The sequence below is a fragment of the Megalops cyprinoides genome, chromosome 3 (genome assembly GCF_013368585.1).
Source record: "Megalops cyprinoides isolate fMegCyp1 chromosome 3, fMegCyp1.pri, whole genome shotgun sequence".
Classification (NCBI taxonomy): Eukaryota; Metazoa; Chordata; class Actinopteri; order Elopiformes; family Megalopidae; genus Megalops; species Megalops cyprinoides.
The window spans coordinates 8841466-8860879 of NC_050585.1; the positions used below are offsets into that span (position 1 = coordinate 8841466).

The 19414-nt window shown below is 47.1% G+C and overlaps 1 protein-coding gene across 4 annotated transcripts in view; it reads left to right on the top strand.

Annotated features, from left to right (window-relative positions):
• The first annotated feature begins 943 nt into the window (after window positions 1-943).
• LOC118775757 (neurofibromin) overlaps window positions 944-19414 on the top strand; it is a 94893-nt gene continuing 76422 nt past the window's right edge. For all 4 annotated transcript variants that reach the window (XM_036525830.1, XM_036525831.1, XM_036525832.1 and 1 more), the window contains exons 1-8: window positions 944-1239; window positions 11122-11265; window positions 12340-12423; window positions 15067-15257; window positions 17863-17969; window positions 18149-18216; window positions 18522-18597; window positions 19248-19405. In XM_036525830.1, the coding sequence (XP_036381723.1) occupies window positions 1180-1239; window positions 11122-11265; window positions 12340-12423; window positions 15067-15257; window positions 17863-17969; window positions 18149-18216; window positions 18522-18597; window positions 19248-19405 (888 nt within the window). In that variant the 5' untranslated portion in view covers window positions 944-1179. The remainder of the gene's footprint in view (window positions 1240-11121; window positions 11266-12339; window positions 12424-15066; window positions 15258-17862; window positions 17970-18148; window positions 18217-18521; window positions 18598-19247; window positions 19406-19414) is intronic.

The window sequence follows — 19414 nt, forward strand, 5'->3', positions numbered from 1 at the left end:
GATTTCGAGAAATACAATTAACCAATACGGTTTATGTACATTGTGTCTGGAAACGGGTGTGTGTTCTCAGGCTAATAAATATATACTTTGATGACACACAAGTTATAAGAAAATGTTTTGGACTGGGGGTATACTGGTATTGATACATTACTGAAACTACACTGTCTATTACATAACACTTGGCCAGCACGATTCCTTGGCATTACCAGTTAAGGACCCCCCCCTTCCCCTTTTCACACACGTACACATTCAACTACACATTGTCACACGCAAACCACCCTCCCCCCACCTTTGCTACAGCCAAACACATTCACAAACACGAGCCCTCGCATTCATAATATTGACATCCTAATGTTAAACATCCTAATAACATCCAAATGTTTATACATGGAACATACACTAAATATGACCACTATATATCATCAGGAAACAAAACAACTTGATAATCAAAATACATGATTGTATTTGACAATACCCGTGCCAACCTCCCACCTCGTCTCTTTTCTCCCCGTATACCTGTCCCAATTGTTGTAAGACAGATGCGGGGGGACGTTCGCGGCAAAATCTGTTACATAATACTGTGAAATACCAGCACACCGCACTGCATAACGCTAAATCAAGACGGTCGTATCATCGCAACACCACACAGGTGCTGTCTGTTGCCAACCGCTTCCTGACGGCAAGAGTAACATCTAGAAACAAGCGCATCCTGAAATACAGTTTGCATAGAGGACGTTCCAGTTCCACGTTTCTTCCTTATGGTTATCTCCTAACTATAAATCCCTAGCATCTCAGTGCAAAATGACATCACTGATCGACTGTGTCTTTTCCTTTCATTAATGAAACGGCAAGGCGATAGCCCAGCCACTCACATGCACCCACCCTCCGCTCTTCTCTCTTTTCACACACCGCACAGATCCCAGGCAACGCAAGCGCACTAAGCCGCCCCTAAGAGCAGCTTCGGTACTTCATTACGGCTTCACTGGAAAGGAGGATTCAAACTTCCGGTAGTGTCATGGCGGCATGGTAGTGTCTGCTAAAAAGAAAAAAAAAATAGCCAACCCCCACCGCCCTTTCCCGACAGCGGTTTCACAAAATTAACGGGTTGAAAAATACGAAAAAAGGCACCATCCGTGTTGGGATTGCAAGTAGCCCATCGCGGCTTCCATCCGGCCGGTCATGGCGGCGCACAAACCCGTGGAATGGGTTCAGGCCGTAATTAATAGATTCGACGAGCAGGTAAGAATAACAGCCTCGATCAGGGATTCGCCACAGATGTCTTTTTGAGGGACTGGGTGGCAGCGAGACAGTGGGGCTGGGGCAGAATCAGATATCTGCTTGGATTATGGTTGTGGTAGTTGGGTATGCTGCGATGGGTTATGAAGAACTGATAGCAGGCTAGCTAGCCAACCTCTCCTCAATCATAGCAGAGCCGCTGCAGAAACAGTGACAGAGGGGGGAAACATAGCCAACCTATAGCTAACACATAAGACAGCGACTTGGCTCGCTAACTTGCTAACATGTTGCATTACAGTAAATAATCTAACACGAAATGCAGACTATAAACAAAGCCAATTTGAGCATGCTCCTCACTGTCGTTGATAAGGTAATAGATGCACCCAAATCTTTTCCAGCTAGCTGGCAAGTTAGCTAGGTGTATTGAGCTTGCTGTCGTTTCAGCTGCATAGATGGATAGCTAGCATTGGCTAGATGGGAGTAGCTATAACTCAGATTGATTTTGATGTAGCTTGCTGGCTAGCTGGCTAACGCTCATCAGATGAACTTCCATGTACTGTGGTGGCCAGCAAAATAAAAAGAGCTGTTGCATGTTGCTTGCGTCCGACTTGGTTGTATCATGGGTTTCTCATAGTTACCTAGCTGACCAGCCAAATAGGACTGACAGTGAGACCTCATTTGAGAAAAGAATGGGTGTCCAGGAATCAATGCAAGTTAATGCCGAATACCACACTTCATGCGCCACCCAGAAGTAACATACTTTACTCGTGTCTTAAATTCTGCATTGTCGAACACAACAGTGGCCGCTTCTGAAGAAAATAAACAGATTTTCTTGATTCAGTTTTTGCAAAGCATGCTGTCATGTTATTGTAAAGAATCGTGTGATATGAATTTTCAGATGTAATTTGGCACAGCGGTGTTTTGCACTTTGCAAAAAATCGCCTTGTATCTGGCTATCAAGGTAGGCTACTTCACGATCAACTTCAGGTCGTTCAGGAATTATTTCCAGGAAGAGCCACGCGCGATGCGAGTTGTTAGCTAGTTAGCACAGCAACATTCCCTATTGTGAGCGCAGTTTTTGTATTGACGCTGAACAAATTTCCTTAAATATTTTTATTCTGATTTCAACTGTGGAATTTTTAACACGTGCAACATAGTTGGTTGCTAGTTAGCTAATGGCTGCAGTTAATGTACACTGAAGTCAAAAGAAGTAGCACCCAACTTCCGAATCGTATGTTCATTGATACTTTCTTTTGTAGTTTAAATTTGCCTGCACCTGAAATTCTTTTTGGCATGCTTTGTTCTGCTGTACGTGGTGTTCTTTGAATCGTAATCCAGTACAGATTCATGATATTACTACTTGTATATGCGTCTTTATAAACAATACCTTATTCACGTTTCTGTCGCTTCACTTTCGATTGTAGTTTTTAATTGAAAGAGCATCGAAGTACGTCGTGGAATTCAGTTGCTCGTGGGAAACACTGGATTTCATTCTCCATAATGCACACATATTCTCTTATAATTAGCCTTAAAGTTTACGGGATATCATAAACGTGAAGAAGTGAACTTAAACGTAGTTCTTCTCTTACTTGTAGGATTCCCCCTACTTTGTAAAATTGCAATACTCTGACTTTCTGTGATTGTCTTATGGTCTCTTTCATTGAATCTGTTCATGTAATTTCTGTGGTTATGTGGCCTTATGTGGTTGCGGCAAAACTAGGAAAGCAGATTACGTAGGTTGATAATTGTGCACCTTGCACCCGGTTGTTTCTCTTGAACGTTGCAGGACGCAAGGGTGGAGAGAGTTGCACATGTTACTTGTTTTGGAATCAAATTTAACATTCGTCTTCATCTGAAGTATCGAAACCGGAAATGTTGATCTTGAGACCATACTGGCTTTTAGTAGATCTCACTACAAATGTTGAAACGACAAGTGGCACGAATTCTTGGCAGGTCTATGTAAAGCTGATTCCTGATTTTTTCCGTTCTCAGTAACAGTGAGAATATGTTATCCCAGGTTTAAATGCCAGTGTTTTTATGTGAAAACGAAATATTTAGTTGGCATGACACTGTTTTGAAAGTTGGTGTTGTCCTGTGGTAGCCAAAATGTAGCCACATTTAAAGTGCATCAGCTAGTTTTCCATTAAAGCTATTTTGTTGCCGTTAAATAAGAAGTTAAATGAGTAACTTGTTCGGAAAACATTTTTTGGGTCGTAATTCCAGCGTAACAGGTTTGTTTATTATTGCTTTCATATGTCAGAGGTTTAGGAGGATGTGGCGTGTCTGAGCTTGTCATCAGGGCTTATCTGTTCATGGTCACCTCAGCTGTATACGGCTATTATATTGCCATACTGTGCGGTATGTGACAGGGCAGACAAGCAGATGCTGTTTCTGACATTTCTGCAGCTTCAATGTCAAACCATTACCTCCCCTTTATTTTTGGACTTGTGGGACCAGGAGACATGGACCACATCCCAGAGATTGTCTGGACAGCCTGTTTTTTTCCTGGGTAAAAAAAAGCTTGCTCTTTTAATAAGTAATGTTCATTAAGGTTGCTTCATCCAGTAATCACCTGGGGTTGTGTTTTTAAGTATTAACTTTTCAATTTTTTTTTAAACTCAGCTTTTTCTTTGAGATGTTGTTAATTCTGGGCTCAGTGTCCTCTTTGCTGTTCACACCTATCCCCTGATTCCCCCAACACTAGAGATTGGTAACCCTGGTCCTTGAAGGCCACAGTCTAGGCTTTTATTACTCTATTACTTTTATTACTTTTATTACTTTTTATGTACATCTCCTTGGGCAGTCTGCGCAGCTTTCAGGGCGTTCCTTTTCTATGATTCGGGCCAATTCGATTCATGCCTTTGTGTGTCCCTGATGTGGGTGACAAGTGATTTGAGTCATCTCCCATTAACGCACAGACAGTCGTATTTGCCTGCAGCCCTTGCTGGCTTTAGGGCACGCTGTTTCATGCTCTTTCCCTGTCCGGGTCACTGCAGTATAAAGGTTTCCAGGACCACTGTTGTAATAGAGCTCAGGGCTGCACTGTCCTATACTTACAGGCATGTCTTTGAATCCCAGTGACCCATATCGGGCTTCCCACTCCAGTAGTCCTGCCTTTCTCTCGCTACTGCTGTTTAGAGGGGTGTGCCCTTTAAGGGTGGCATATCCCAGCTGTGTGTGTGACAGGCGCATTGGGTTGATGCATTCAGGATAACTGCTATGAAGGTAACTATTGCTCTGTTTTTACATTATTATGTTGTTTTTCCTTAGCTAGGGCCACAGTAGTAATGCTTTTATTCCCTTTTTCACCTCAACTTTCGAATTGCCAGTCGTGCTTGCATTGAGGCTGCCTTGCCCCAACAACCATGCGGTTGCACTGAAGCATGAAGGATGCAGTCTGCCAATACACTCCCATACAGCAAACCACTTTTTTTCCAAAGAGTGCCAAAAGGATTGACACAGCCCCTGTTAATGCCGTGCATAGGAATGCATAAGCCCCTGCTGAGTCTCAGAGCGGTGCTGTTGAGTGGCGCAGAGAGACCGTGTCCGACGCCGGAGTGCTCTGCCTGCAGTCAAGGCAAGCATCTTGACAGACTGAACCGCTCGGGAGCTCCTACATGACTCGCAATTTACACACGATCAGCTTGTGCAGTCGGATGTTTGCTGAAGCAGTGGGGTACGGCACCTTGCCCGAGGTTACAGTGGCAGTGGCCTACTTGGGATTCGAACCTGCAGCTTTCGGGTTGAAGCTCGGCTCCTTAACCACTGCACAACACAGGAGGCACTTTTTTTCACCCTCGGGGCAGCATCAGGCAGTCCGGCTGCAGGATTTGTGCCTCTGTGGTTCCTTCTTCGTGGCCGGAAAGAGGATTTCAGCACTTTCTGGAGCTGCAGCTGGCGGCGGACTCCGCTTTCACAGGGCCACAGTGCAGTGATTGTGCAGCGGCTTAGAGGGCTGGGTGTGGCTCATTAGACTTTGATGAAAGTGTAATAGACATTAAGTCCACTCCTCATTGTTAAGCCTATTTGGAACTCTGCAGAAGTCGCCAAAGAGGATTGCGCACATTGGCATTAGCGAGGCTGCAATCCCTGCTATTAGAGTTGGACTTGTAGCGATCCCTTCTCTTTCTGACTTATTTCCCAACATCTTTTACATGTTTCCATAACACATTTTCTTAACAGAGATCTCTGCCAGACCATTGTAATTTGTTGCCTCTCTTATTTAAAATGCTTAAATAGCCGGTTGTCCTGTTAAGTTTAATAGCACAGCATTTTGATGAAGTGTAGGACCTAAGCACATTGTGCTGATGAGAACAGGCTCATCTCGGTCGTCATGCCTATGTCTTAGGTAATAACAGCACATACATTCATTGGATGCATGTTTCTTTGCATAATTATATGGATTCTACAGTGTTGTGGAATAAAATTATACTGAATACTGAAGGTTTAAAATGGCATAACTGCATTTTTGTATGGAGAGCTGTCGTGATACACTCTGATGAGCTAGATCCCACTTGCCAGTTCTCATCACATGCGCCTCACACCTTGAAGGTGACCACATGTAAACGACTGAGTCCGTCATTTAGCTTTGACTCCTGATAATGACAGCATGTCTGTCTGTCGTGGAACGGGTCGGATGTGGTTTAATACAGGTACTGCTGATAGTCGTCTTTCATTAGATCTGACCCCAGGCTTGACCTGTGGTCCAGAACCCTGGTGACCCTTGTGCAGTCCCTTTCCTTCACAGATGGCACCGGCGGTTTCAGCATCCGATGCAGATGTCCCTGAGGGGTCTGGATGGCGCAGGCCACTTGACTGACTGGGCAGATCTGTCTTGTTTGTTGGCTCTGGGAGGGCATGCTGGGGAATGTGGGGTTTTAGTCATTGGTGGTGATGGGAGGGAGTGTCCGGACATGGCATAGGGCTGCCTGCTCAGCAGTGCAGAGTGGAGCGCCTTCCGACTGGGAGTTCTGCAGAGCTGGTGCATTGTAATGGTAACCCAATCTGGCTCCTGCCCTCTCCTCCACCGACAGGCTGTCCTCGGCTCCATGATTCAGTGACGCTGCGCACCACCAGTAGCAGTTCACAATACGTGGACTGAGATATTTTATGTATTGACCAGATGAGATCTGGGTGTCCTGCATAGAAAGTTCTCCCTTCACCAGAACTGTGGGTGTTCTAATTCGCTGGCGTGTTGTAAACATTCGTTATGGGGTCTGGCCGAAATCTGACAACCCCAGCTGTATCTATCTGCAGTAGGGTTGTCAGATGTATTGGCTGGCGGCTGAGCAGTCGGAGATTGCAAGGTCTCATGGCAGTGCTGTAGATGCATTCTTCAGCTTGGTATCTTAGCCACACTGTGCCTCACTTAATAAGCTGCAGCTGCTGAAAGTTGTGAATGATGCACTGGAAGTAAACAAGTGCTGTGTAGTGTTCTGTATAGATGGGGTAATCAAAGCAAATGATGTGATCGGAGGCAGGGGAAGACCACTCTCTTTAACCTCAGGGTTGTTTAGTTTGACCTAAAAGTTGTCTGCAGTGTTATTAACACGTACATTGTCCACTGTGCATTAAATATTGCATGTTTATATTTAACATAAACTATATATACATAATTTAAATATATATAAACATTCAATATAAGTCTGAGTTACTGAGTCCATCAGAAGTGTTGCAGGTGATGGTCAAAATGTGTTCATGAGATGAAAAGACTTAATCAAGTAAAATGGATTTTAAATATAATAGCTTTTCTAGACTGAGTGCTGTCTTTAGTGTTGACATGTATGTGGGTATACACAATCTGTTGATGTTAACAGTTTAAACCTAATTGAAATCCTATAGCCAACAGCAGACTTTGGGTAGAGTTTTACATGTGCTGCCACTAATTTACTGATGTGAACCAATCAAAATGCTTTGCTCTCCCATACTAGAGTTCTTAACTTTGCGAATAGTCCCAGGATTGTTCCCTAGGAATTCATTGCTCCTGTTAGGAGACACGTTTAAGCTGGTGTCAAGGCTTTGGGTTTGAACTTTGGGTTAGAACTCATTCAAAGGTGAACCTTCATTAATTTTCATAGGTATCCCATCTGCGTGTGGGCAGTCTGACCCACCATTGGTCCACACACAGTACGGGGATGAGGGTATATTTCTGTGTGTGCTCACTCAGAGAACAGCACAGTCATTTCAGTCCTCATATCTTATATAGATGTGTCTCTCTTAATCGAGTGCTGTCAGGTCTGTGGTTAAGGTGGGTCATATGATCGGGGTTTTCACAGGAACATGTATGGTCTGACTAAACATCCGTCTAAGAAACGTCCTCTCCCCTTCTGAGTATTTTCGGAGTTGGTCTGTGTTACTGGGTACCAGCGGGTTCTGAAATTTTTCGACCTGAGCTTTCTGTCTGTGGTTTTAAAGTGAATTCTTATAACGTGGCCACTGGGTGTTTCTCTGGCCGAAAGGTGTCAGTTTCGGAAACGAAGCGCCGTTTCCGCAGCCGCCCTGACCCTCCTACCCCGGGCCGTACCCCGGGGCCCCCTTCCTCCGGCTTGCGTAACGTGTGCGGATGGTTGCTAGCCGTCTCCCCCCGTTGCGTGCACAATGCCTGTTGGTTCTGCCAGAGTGCACATAAGGGAAGAGATTGGTCCGTGACCTTTGAGGAATTTAAAACCAGGCCTGTGAAACAAAGTGGCCTGTGTCTGCCGGCACGGCATTAATATGGATGTCAACAAGCCGCGCTGTGTGTGCGCTGAGGGTGCTGTGAGTTCACACGGCTGCCTCTGCCCAGTCTCGGGACTCTCATTTCCATTCTCGTGTTCGTGCCCCGGAGCCCGGCAGAGCACCGCCCGCCCCCGGTCCCGTCCCATCCCCCCACCCCCAGCCTCTGTGGGCAGGTGGGTCAGCTGCCGCTGCACTAACCTCAAACCCTACCCCCCCCCCCAATCCACCTCGGTGCCCTCTGTGTTTGACTTGGCTCCCTTTTCTGGTCTGGCATCTCTCCAGACGCACATGAGGGAACAGAGGGGTCTTTTCCAGTAGAGATGTAAAGGAGGCGGGTCAGGCCTACAGAGGTGTATGTGGACAGACAGGTGGGGCTCCCGTCAACACCACATGCCCCCTCACGAGCAAGACAGGCTGGTGTGTGCCCTCTATTCTCTGCTGTTTCCTGGATCAGCATGTAGAGTGGGCATTCCCTCTCACTGATTCCAGCTCCTCCGCAGGCCCCTACCATTCACCCACTGCCCTCCTCCTCCTGCCACTTCACTTGGCTGTGAGGGGCTCCCACGTCCGCTGCCCCCACTGTTACAGGAGCGCTCTGCTGCCCCACACACTGGCACGCTTATTGTTTCCGGGATCTCTGAGAGGGAGCCGGAGACCCGAGCACCCGTTTCCTCTTGTGCGTGTGCGAGATCAAAAGCAGTGTGACAGACTGCCCTCTTCCCTGCGGTAGTCTGAAAGGTTGTCTTGTGTTGCCATGTGTAATTGCATTTTGCCAAATTGCTTCATATTGTTAGATGAAATCCAGCTCAGGCAGGGTCAGCCTCAGGCCAGAATCCAGCCTCCATTTCGGTTGCAGGGCTTTATGGAAAGTTCCTCCGTTTGGCTCCGCTTAAAGATTGAAATGCTGCTGACAGCTGTCAGTCAGGCTGGAGGTGTGGTTATTTGTGTGCTTTGGTTCTTGAATGGCAGTGTAATGGGGGTGACCGTTTCCTTTCGTGCTGGGAACTCAGACTCAGATGAACTGTACAGTAGTGTGTCAGTAATATGAGCTTAAAGGAGGTTCTGATATCTGTGGTAGAAAAATTAAAACTATTAAAGCATTCTTAAACCTTTAAAACCAGAGTGGTTGAATACTTACTGTAGGTACTGTGGTAGAGTGGCTGTTAAAATATCTGTTTTCCATGCCACCACGCACATTTACATGTGTCTAACTTTTCACTCATTCCTCTCAGTATTGGTACATTTCTCCAGCATGGACTACACATGACTGCAGACTGCTTACGGTCATGGCTCTTGGCCCCTGGCCGCACCCAGCCACACCTAAAACAGTCAATACCCTTGCTGTCTCTGCATGTGCAGTAATTTTAATTTTCTAAAAACACTAATTGCATACATTTTATCAGCGTTCCTTTTGGATATTAATGATTATCTGGGTATTTGGCTTACCTCTGATGGGTTTTTTTTTACCAGCAGTGCTTAATGTTTTGAGGAACAGTATACATTTTAAAAAGGAAAAAATAATGAATTTTCATCCCAGCTCAAATCCAAATCTGTCCCAAAAGTAATTTGGCGAGGTTCGCCCATTAGGGGCCGTTATGTTTCTTATGGACAGGTGGGGGAAGTAAGGTAATGGCAGAGAGAACAGGGAAAGAAGAAAGCTCCATCCAGCTTCATGCAGACAGATTCCAGAGCAAAGTTAAGCAGATGAGAGCACACCTTTTCTTTTCTGCCTTTTCTGAGCCCGTCCACATTCCTGTCATGTCCCCTGGTGCTTGGTTTATTAAAGAAAAGTTTAAACACGTGAAACATAATTGAATATTTAAAATTTCTGTTTTGTTCTTCCGGTCTTGGAATTTGGTTTTCTGACGCTGACACTGGAAATAATGTAGATCGGCATATTCCCTGGAGCAGTAAAAATAAGGAACTGGGCAGAAAATCAGATTTATGGCTTGAAAGCTCTTTTCAGTCCTAAAACTCAATCAGTACCACGCCTTGATTCAAGGTTAAACAAAAGAACAGCGGCGTTACCACAGAGGCAACTTTGACTTAATCTGAGCACGTATGAACTGTAACCTGCCTCTGCTCCTGTGCAGGTAAAGCCTAAAATCTATACCCCCAGGTCACAAGTCAGATCAGGCCATTTGATGTGATTGAAATAAAAACGGTCTCCCACGAGAGCGAGGGGCTGGCCCACTGACTGGCACCGGTTCCCAATGACATAGCGCCATGCTGAGATTGCTACGTGCCAGCTGTTGCTAACTGTGGTGTTCTGGTGTAGAAAACTCCGGCAACATAAACCTACCTCTCCTGTTCGTTTTATGTCTGGAAAGAAAATACTGACCTCCAATGGGGAAACTTGGTAAAGTCCTTGAGGGATTAATTTGGATTTCAGTTTACGATGCCTGGCATCAAACATTTATTTCTTTTTCTTCTTCAGCATGCTTCTTGTTAATTTGTTTAGTCAAACAGCCATTAGCAATTAAGCTAATACCTGTACAATGAATGTAACCATGTTGTTTACCTCCATAGTGTGCACTCATTCAAGTAATATTTGCCACATTTCTCTCATATTGTCTGTCAATGTACACCTATTTTGAACTCTCACAGTATCCAGTACCTTAATAAAATTGGGGTGTTCAGGAAAAGGGCCTCTTGTCTGAGATGAGTTTAGGGGGAGGGGGTATATGGTATCGCTAACAGAGGGATTCACTCTTTTTTCTGGAGGTTGAAATTATGTTAATATTTGTCACTATTTGAATGATGTATCAGTATTCAGGTACAGAACAGGTTTAATGTAATTACAGTATTCTTGCCATCGACCCTGAAGTGAATGGGTCTGACATGCAAAGGAGATGACACATACTGTCTCAAAAAGTGAGCCACTGAGGCTCATTCTTTTGGAAAAAAAAAGATTAAAAGTTGCAATTTAAAATATCTCAATTTTAATTTCACACACACATACCTCGAGCCTAGTCTTAAATGTGTTGATTGTGGGGGGGAAAAAGGAAAATGTGTAAGTATTTGAAGTACATGGCAGATTCAAAGCTGCGGTTCGACTCGTCGCTGTCGGTGAGTTTTCTCTTGTTGTAGAGCAGCCCAAAGTGTGTTAAGCTCATTGGTTTAATTTGTCTGACCTTTAACCCTGCCTCTTGTCTCTGCGGCTCCCAGCTTCCAGTCAAGGCGGGACAGCAGAGCACCCACACCAAAGTCAGCACAGAGCACAACAAGGAGTGCCTGATCAACATCTCCAAGTACAAGTTCTCCCTGGTCATCAGCGGCCTCACCAACATCCTGAAGAATGTGAACAACATGGTGAGTGTGCCGGCGGCTTCCCCTCTCCGCCCCGGTCCCTCCGGGGAGTCCCCGGGAGCCTCCACTTTTACTTGCCATCATTCAGGCGAGGTCGAGGCCAGCCGTCTCATCATCAGTCATTTATTGCCAATAGAAAGGATCCCTCAGCCCAAAACCCATGCCTCTTTGCCTCTGGGGTCCCGGGTTCTGGAGGGGCCTGCAGAAAGCTCTTTGAGGCTAACAGGTTGTCACCATAGGGAGGGCGTACAGAGTGTCTGGTTTAGAGTTGCTGTCAGGAGAAGGTTGTGCTGCATGCTACCGGCTGGAGGGGACACCAGCAGCAGCAGCAGCAGCAGCAGCACCAGCAGGGGTCCCTGGAGTCAAGCAGCCCTGCTGTATGCTAATGGGGTGCTTTATCCTACCTAATGGCCTAGCACAGCTCTCCACGCACTGTCGCCAGGTGCTCCCGCCTCAGTCCCAGCTCCTCTACACACTGAAAGGGAGTGTGCTGCTGGAGGGAAGGGGTGGGGGTGTGTGTGTGTGTGTGTGTGTGTGTTCGCTGGGTAGCAGCTCGTTGTTGTGCATGTTGAATACTGGAGCTTGTCTTGCTACACAGGAGGAAGAATCACCCTTCATTCACATCACAGTCAAAACTGCGGCACAGACTTGCTGGTTTACATGAAGTCACCCAGATGATATCACGTTTGTGGTCAACTTTATGAATGTTTCTCGTGCTGCCGCTGCTGTGGATTTGCTTTCCTCCACAAGGGGAAATGCTGGTGCTGATAGCCTGTGGCACCCCGGCGCTGTGGTGGAAGCAGCTGAGACGGCTGAACCAACACCCCCTGAAGGCCGAGCGGGGGAGTGACGCTCTTGCCGGTGAAGTGGTGGCTCAGTGGGTGTGATCTATTAAGGCGGCCCACGCTCTGGGCACGCATCGCAAGCTCACATACAGCGGCCGTCGGCACGGTGTCACGGATGCCCGCCGTTAGATGAAGAGCGGAGCTCTCTGCGGTCTCTGTGCTTTCTGAAGGCCCCCCGCCCGAATCTCAACTCTCCGTCTCTCTCTCTCTCCTTCCTCTCTCCCCTCTCCAGCGGATATTCGGGGAAGCTGCGGAGAAGAACCTGTATCTCTCTCAGCTCATCATCTTGGACACACTGGAGAAGTGCTTGGCTGGGGTGAGCAGACTGCCTGTCTTTCTGCGCCTTCGTCTATCTTCTGGTTTCTCTGTCTGTCTGTCTGTTAGCTCCCCAATCCGTCTTTCTGTCATTCTGTTTCTGCCCAAATCTATAATTCAGTCGTCTCACTTTTTTGTCCCTCTGTACGTGTGCGTCACATTCGTTTCTTGTCAGTTTGCCTGTGTTTGTGGCCAGATGGACCGTGTGTGTGTGTGTGTGTGTGTGTGTGTGTGTGTGTGTGTGTGTGTGTGTGTGTGTGTGTGTGTGTGTGTGTGTGTGTGTGTGTTAGAGCCGGTGCTGGATGGGAGATGTCCGTTTAAAAGTGGCGGCCCCAGAAGCCCCAGTAACGTCCAGCCCCGGAGGCCATCTCTGGCAGCTTGTCAGTCTGCTCTCCCCCTCAGAGAACAGTAACCTCTTCACGCAGGCCACCCCCCCACCCCGCACAGCTCAGACCCGCCTCTGCTCATGCAGTCAGAGGCGCCTCAGCCCCCCACCCCCCTCTCCTCCAGAGTGTGGATCGGCCTCCTCCCCCCTACGCGAGATTACTTTTGCAGGTGCTTCCGTGTCTTGAGTTTGCATTTTCACAGCCTCCAATGGGATTGCCGGGAGTTTCCTGTATAGATTTTTCATTAATGCACGCTTTCAGATGGAGGCCAGCTGCTCCAGAGCTCTCCGGAGCCCTCCGTATAGGGCCCGCTCTCATGAACAAATCTTTGTTTCTTGTCTTATCCCTGGTTGCCGTGGGCCCGTATTATGGGCTGTATGTAGCAGGACAGCAGCTTGCCATTGTGGTTTTTGTAAAGTAAATATGTGGTTGATTAAGCCGATAATTTAGATTTAGATTTAGGTCACGTCACATGTAATATGTTGAATGTGGGCTTACTTGAGTTTTATGCATGTTTACTTTTAATTCAGTGAGTTTCTCCAAATAAAAAATGGTGCTTCATTTTTCTATTTTATACCAATAATTTGAGTTTAATTTACTTGCTAAAATGATTGCTACTTGGGAGGAAAGATGTGTGTGTGTTTGTATATATAAACAGACACACACATGTGTGTTATACAAAAATGCAACCCAGCAGCTATAATGTGTTGAGGACATCCTATTTTTTCTCCTCCTTTTTTGCAGACACCACCCTTTATCATTCATACCGAATGAATAGTTCCTCAGAAAAACCCTTCTATGCATACTGCATGTTCATATCCTACTGCTAAGATGCTAAAACTAGACATTATGCTGGGAAACAGTTCATTCTGATATTGCCGTACAAAACCTTCCTCAGTAGGTATGCCATCTTTTTGTCTGTGCTGCGCTGTTATTTTAAGGCTGTCGGAGTGCTGTGTATTAAATTATGTTGTATTATAACATAATAAAAAAGAGAGAATATCCACTTGCATTGATTTCTGGATGACCCAGAAAATTTGGGTCTAATGATGAATGGAGTCATTTAGAATCCCAGGTAGCCCCTAATCATCACCTACTCTGGGATTGTTAGATGTAATGACGATTGAGGTGCTTCACAAGGCCCATCTACCTGGATTGATTTGTTAATGCCCGTGTTTATGTGTGTCTGGATTGATTGGATTTATTTTATTTTGAGTGATTTGTTTGTGTGTGTGTGTTTGTCCAGATTGATTTGTTTTATCCGTTGAGCATCTGGGTTGATTTGTTGATTGTTGATTTGTATTTGTGTGTTGTGTGTCTCATTTGATTTGTGCAAGTATTTGTGTTTTAAGATTGATTTGTTCATAAGTTTCTCAGTGTGTTTTGATTGGTTTGTCAATGTGTTTATTTTCATAACACTTTTGTGTTCGTGTGTTTCTATTGATTGTGTGTCTGGATAGATTTGTTAATGCATTTGTGTGTCTGGATTCATTTGTTAATGCATTTGTGTGTCTGGATTCATTTGTTAATGCATTTGTCTGTTTGTGTGCTTGGATAGATTTGTTAATGTTGTTGTGTGTTCCTGCTTTGATTTGCTAATGTGTTTGTTTGTCCGTATTGATTTGTTTATGCACTTGTGTGCTTGTGTGTCTGGATTGAATTGCTGAAGTGTTTGTGTGCAGATTGATTTGTTAATCATTTGTGCCTTTGTGTGTGTGGATGAATTTGGTAATGCTTTTGTGTATTGCTGTGTCTGGGTTGATTTGTTGATGTGTATGTGTGTGGAGAGATTTCGAAATGCGCTCGTGTTTCTCGATAGATTTGTTGTTTGTGGTTCAGTGCGTTTGTGTGTTTGCTGCCGAGCTCTCTGGCAGCTCTCAGAACGCCTCTCTATCCCCCAGCAGTTCCTGTCGGTCCTGAGGTCAGTCAGTGCGCCTGGCCTGCTTCTCTCTCCTTCTCTCCTCTGTAAATTCCATCACAGTCACAATCAGCCGCTAAAAATATAACAAAACAAAACAAGATTATGAGTTTTATTTGCCCTATTTCAGTTCCCAGATTTCTGTTTTTGTTCTCCAAATTTTTGCGGCAGTTACGCGCGAGTACCTTGTGACTGGTGCCTGACCGCCCTCCGCCTCGGTGCGAGGCCTCGGTCCCTGACCCCCGCCGTCAGACGCGTCCTGTCTGGAGGGGGAGGGGGAGATTTGTGTGGCCCGGCCGAGAGCGGCCTCTGATCCGCCCCTCTCCCTCCCTCTGCCCAGCAACCCAAGGACTTCATGCGGCTGGACGAGACCATGCTGGTGAAGCAGCTGCTGCCGGAGATCTGCCACTTCATCCACACCTACCGGGAGGGCAACCAGCATGCAGCCGAGCTGCGCGCCTCCGCCTCCGGGGTCCTCTTCTCCCTCAGCTGCAACAACTTCAGCGCCGTCTTCAGCCGCATCTCCACCAGGTGAGACCCCGCCCCCCCAGCTCTGAGAGGAGGGCCCAGGCGGGCCCTTTTGCTGGTGTCCCTCCTGTTACTCTTCCCACCTCCCAGTGTAGGGACTCCGCTAAGGTACGGTCCATTGCGGAGTGACCCGCGATGCTGTGAACGTCACACTGGACAGTGGACAACAGCAGGTTTGGCCGGTGGGGATGCTCCTGATGGTCCTCAGCTTCGGTGTCAGTATCCCCCAGCGCTCAGGGGTTCATAGACCACCCCCCCACAACCATCCCCTGATCTGAGTTTGACCCCATTCCTGTAGCGCCGTCTCTGTCTCTCCACCTCAGCCCAGTGCTGAATTATAGATGCTCCTCTCTGCTGCAGTGTCCTCCGCTGCCTCACACCGGCCCATTAGAAGGGGCTTTTTAGGCACTCTGGGGATCAGGCTCCCAGTGCCTTCACTTCGAGACGAACGCAGATGTTCACCTCTTGGGGGTCAGAAGGGGTGGGGTTGGAGCTGCAGGGGGGGCACTGTTTTAGTCTTTAAACCTAAGGACCTGGTTTGCATTGCCCCCCCCTGTTGACTCTTCAGTTGCTGCACAGATATCACTGTGGATATTGTTTGAAAGATATATATCAGGGATGGTTTTATTTGTTTGGCCACATACCTGCCAGTATTTAAGTGAGGGTTAAAGCAGGACTTCACAATGCGAAACCAACAGCACAGTTTTCTAGAACCTCGTTTAACCCACCACTGTTAAGATATCTACTTATTTTGTTCACCTCTATCCTGCAACTGACACTCTAGTGGTGAAGGGGGTACTGCAGGAGGCAAAGAGGGGATGGGGTTAACTCCAGGAGCCACCCTGATTCCTCCCAGAGGGGTCAAGCTGGCGGCATCCACATTGTTGACCTTGTGACCCTCATCCCCCCACCCTCCCTCTCTCACTTCCTGCTGCTGTGTTGGGCCGGGGCGGGGCTGAGCAGCTGGGAGAGTGAGGGGGCTAGAGGGAGGCTTAGCCGGGTTGGGCAGGGAGGAGGAAGGGGGGGCGAGCTGTTCCCTGCTCTCCGCTCCGCCAGCAACTTTTATAAAGAAGGCCTTTGTGTGCGGCGCTGGGAGTAGGGTTTCACTAGGAGCTCATTCTCTACAAGCTCTGCTGGACAGGGCTGGTCTGACTCTGTGTGTGTGTGTGTGTGTGTGTGTGTGTGTGTGTGTGTGTGTGTGTGTGTGTGTGTGTGGTTCTGTCTGTCTTGTGGTACTGTGAGAAGGAGTGTGTGTGTGTTGGTATGTTAGGTTCTATATGTATATATAGTGGTGCAGTATGTGTTTGTGCTTGCAGTTGTGTGTTGCGATACTGTGACAGGATGTGTGTGTGTCTTGTGGTAGCGTGAGAGGCTGTATGTGTGTGCATTTGCACGAGCGTGTGCATTGTGGCCCAGTGAGGCACCGTGACAGGATATTTGTGTCTATATTGTGGTACCACAGAAGCGTTTATGTGTCACTGTGTCAGGGTGTAGGCGAGAGTGTGTGTGTGTGTGTGTGTGTGAGAGAGTCTCAGACTGCGCCTGAGCCGGGTGATGGTGCAGATGGAGGGGAGAACACATCTGATATATCCATTAACCACAGGGGTTTATGAATTATTTGCTAGAGGGAGAGAGTGTCTCTCCTTTCTGTTGTGCGGTCCAGTTTGGGTTTCAGCAGAGTGACTCTGCACGCGTGCATGTGCGTAAACGTCGCCATCGAAAGACTCAAACAAACAAATGGAGCAGAGAGGTGGCTGCTTATTAAAACATGGTGGTTGGGGGCGTGAAAGTTCACTTCACTCGTTCGCGGACGCTCTCTCCAGTCTGGCTTTTAGCTTTAAAAAGATTGCTCACTCACCCAGCCTGTCTAATGCCAACATTTCACCACAAGAGAGTGCATTTCAACCTCTCTCACCCTGTAGAATGGGTGTCCTCTTCTAATGCGATTTTGCCATTGAGGAAGAATGGGACACTGAGGTTACACGTACGACTGTTTTTCAGTGGTGTGTCTCTCTCACACACACACACACACACACACACAGCTGGAAAAGTATTCACAGTCTGCTCTCTGTGCTGTTGCCCAGATGCACAGGGATGGAAAATAGCATTTAGGGTAGTGTACATTCACAGTAGTATAGAACTTGTTTCTTCCTCTGTTCAGTATGGAAGGGTTGGTGTGTCAGTTACCAAGTGCAGTGTGAAACGCTCCCTGTGAACTTCTAAAACTAGCTTAAAATCAGACTATCCTGACTTAAATCCAAACATGGTTTAGAATTGACGGTGTTCCTGATTTAGCTCTGTTGATTATGGTTTGGTGTACATTTACGGCAAATATGAGAAAAGTGTATGATTCGACAAGATGTTTTTGTAAGTGGGAACATGCAAAAGGATTCTTCAGACATTCCCAACATTGAATATGGCGGTTCAGACTAAAAGCTGGCACAGTTTTCTGAATCTGTGAGGAAAGGTGTTGTGTTACCATAGCCTGTGTGCTGTAGCTTGCGTTTGCGGTGTCGAGGAGCAGTCCATGCTTGTGAGCACATCGCAGCCCCCTTCCCACACTCTCTGAAAAGCTCTGACCCTGCTCTCCTCTCCCCATCCCTCGTAGGTTGCAGGAGCTCACCGTTTGCTCAGAGGACACTGTGGACGTCCACGACATCGAGCTTATACAGTACATTAATGTGGACTGTGCCAAGCTCAAGAGGCTGCTGCAAGGTATGCCCCATCTGTCCTAAAGCTGCATGTCTGTATAGTTCTACAGTTAACAGTGCCTACAGAGCAGACAAACCTATTGACATGGATTTCAGTTTTCTCTAGTCAATTTGTCTTACCACCTTTACCACCAAGCTGTTAGGTGCTCATGAATATAATCAAATGGATTCTCTCCCCTACAGAAACAGTGTTTAAATTCAAGGCCCTGAAGAAGCCGGCCCAGCTCAGCGTCATCAACAGTTTGGAAAAGGTCTGCTTTCCAGCATCCCTTCGTAACAGTGTAATCCAGGTGGAGGCTGCGGTCCCCGAGGGCTCACTGCTGCCACCTGGTGTTGATATTTGTTAGCTTTACACCGAGGCTGCAGTGCTGATATTCAGGCATCCTGATAAAATACCGCCCTCCTTTGATCGGCTTTCCTAGTTCTGACGTTAAATCAACACAGGGTGTTATCACAGAACGCAGTTTATGTGAGCTTTTTTGGTGCGCCCTGCAGCAGGTGTCTGATGCTGTCTGTTGCTCTGTCTCTCTCTCCCTCGTTCGTTCTCTCTCTGCAGGCCTTCTGGAACTGGGTGGAGAACTACCCTGATGAGTTCACCATGCTGTACCAGCGTCCACAGACTGATATGGCAGGTGAGTGAGGGAGCAGGGTAGGGGGGTTAACCCTACAGTTCCAAGATTTGGTTTCATCTGAGGTCCTCCACTCCTGTGCCACATACCCAGTTTACCTCTTGCACTGCATTACTGGGCGGCTTGCCAGCCTCTAGGTGAACACTTTCATAGGTGATGTATTTGAAGGAGGACATCTAGAGAAGAACATCCAGAAATTATTGACTGGGTGTCACTCTTTTGAGAAGCTGTAGTTTAACCCTGGAATGTGACTTTAGTGGTGTTTGTTGGCACGTTGTGTTGTGGCAGTAGCTTCTTTTATCTTATATGCTTGTTACATTATTCACTGGTAAAGCAAGAGGCCCTGTGTGAGTGTGGCTAAGTTTTATGTTCAAACCTTTACAGCAGGACTGTTAGTGGAACAGAAGGTGAAGTGTCTAGTGTAGATAAGTAACACATTACCTGGGGTCAAGGACCTCTACACCACACTATAGGTCTCCAGACTTTATGGTGGCTCCACATTACATGGCCAGGCTGTGGTGGACGTATCGCCGGGCTCGTTGAAGGATACTGGAGCTCTTGCTGTATGAGCAGGCCTAAGGTATCGCGAGCCGCAGTGAACGTGTCGCTAGTGACGGTGCTGACAATGGCTGTGTGTGCCTCGCTCCCTCCAGACTGCGCAGAGAAGCTGTTCGACCTGGTGGACAGCTTCGCCGAGAGCGCCAAGAGGAAGGCGGCCGTGTGGCCCCTGCAGATCATCCTCCTCATCCTCTGCCCCAACATCACACAGGAAATCTGCCGAGAGGTGGTGGAAGAGAGCAAGGTCAACAAGGTGAGACGC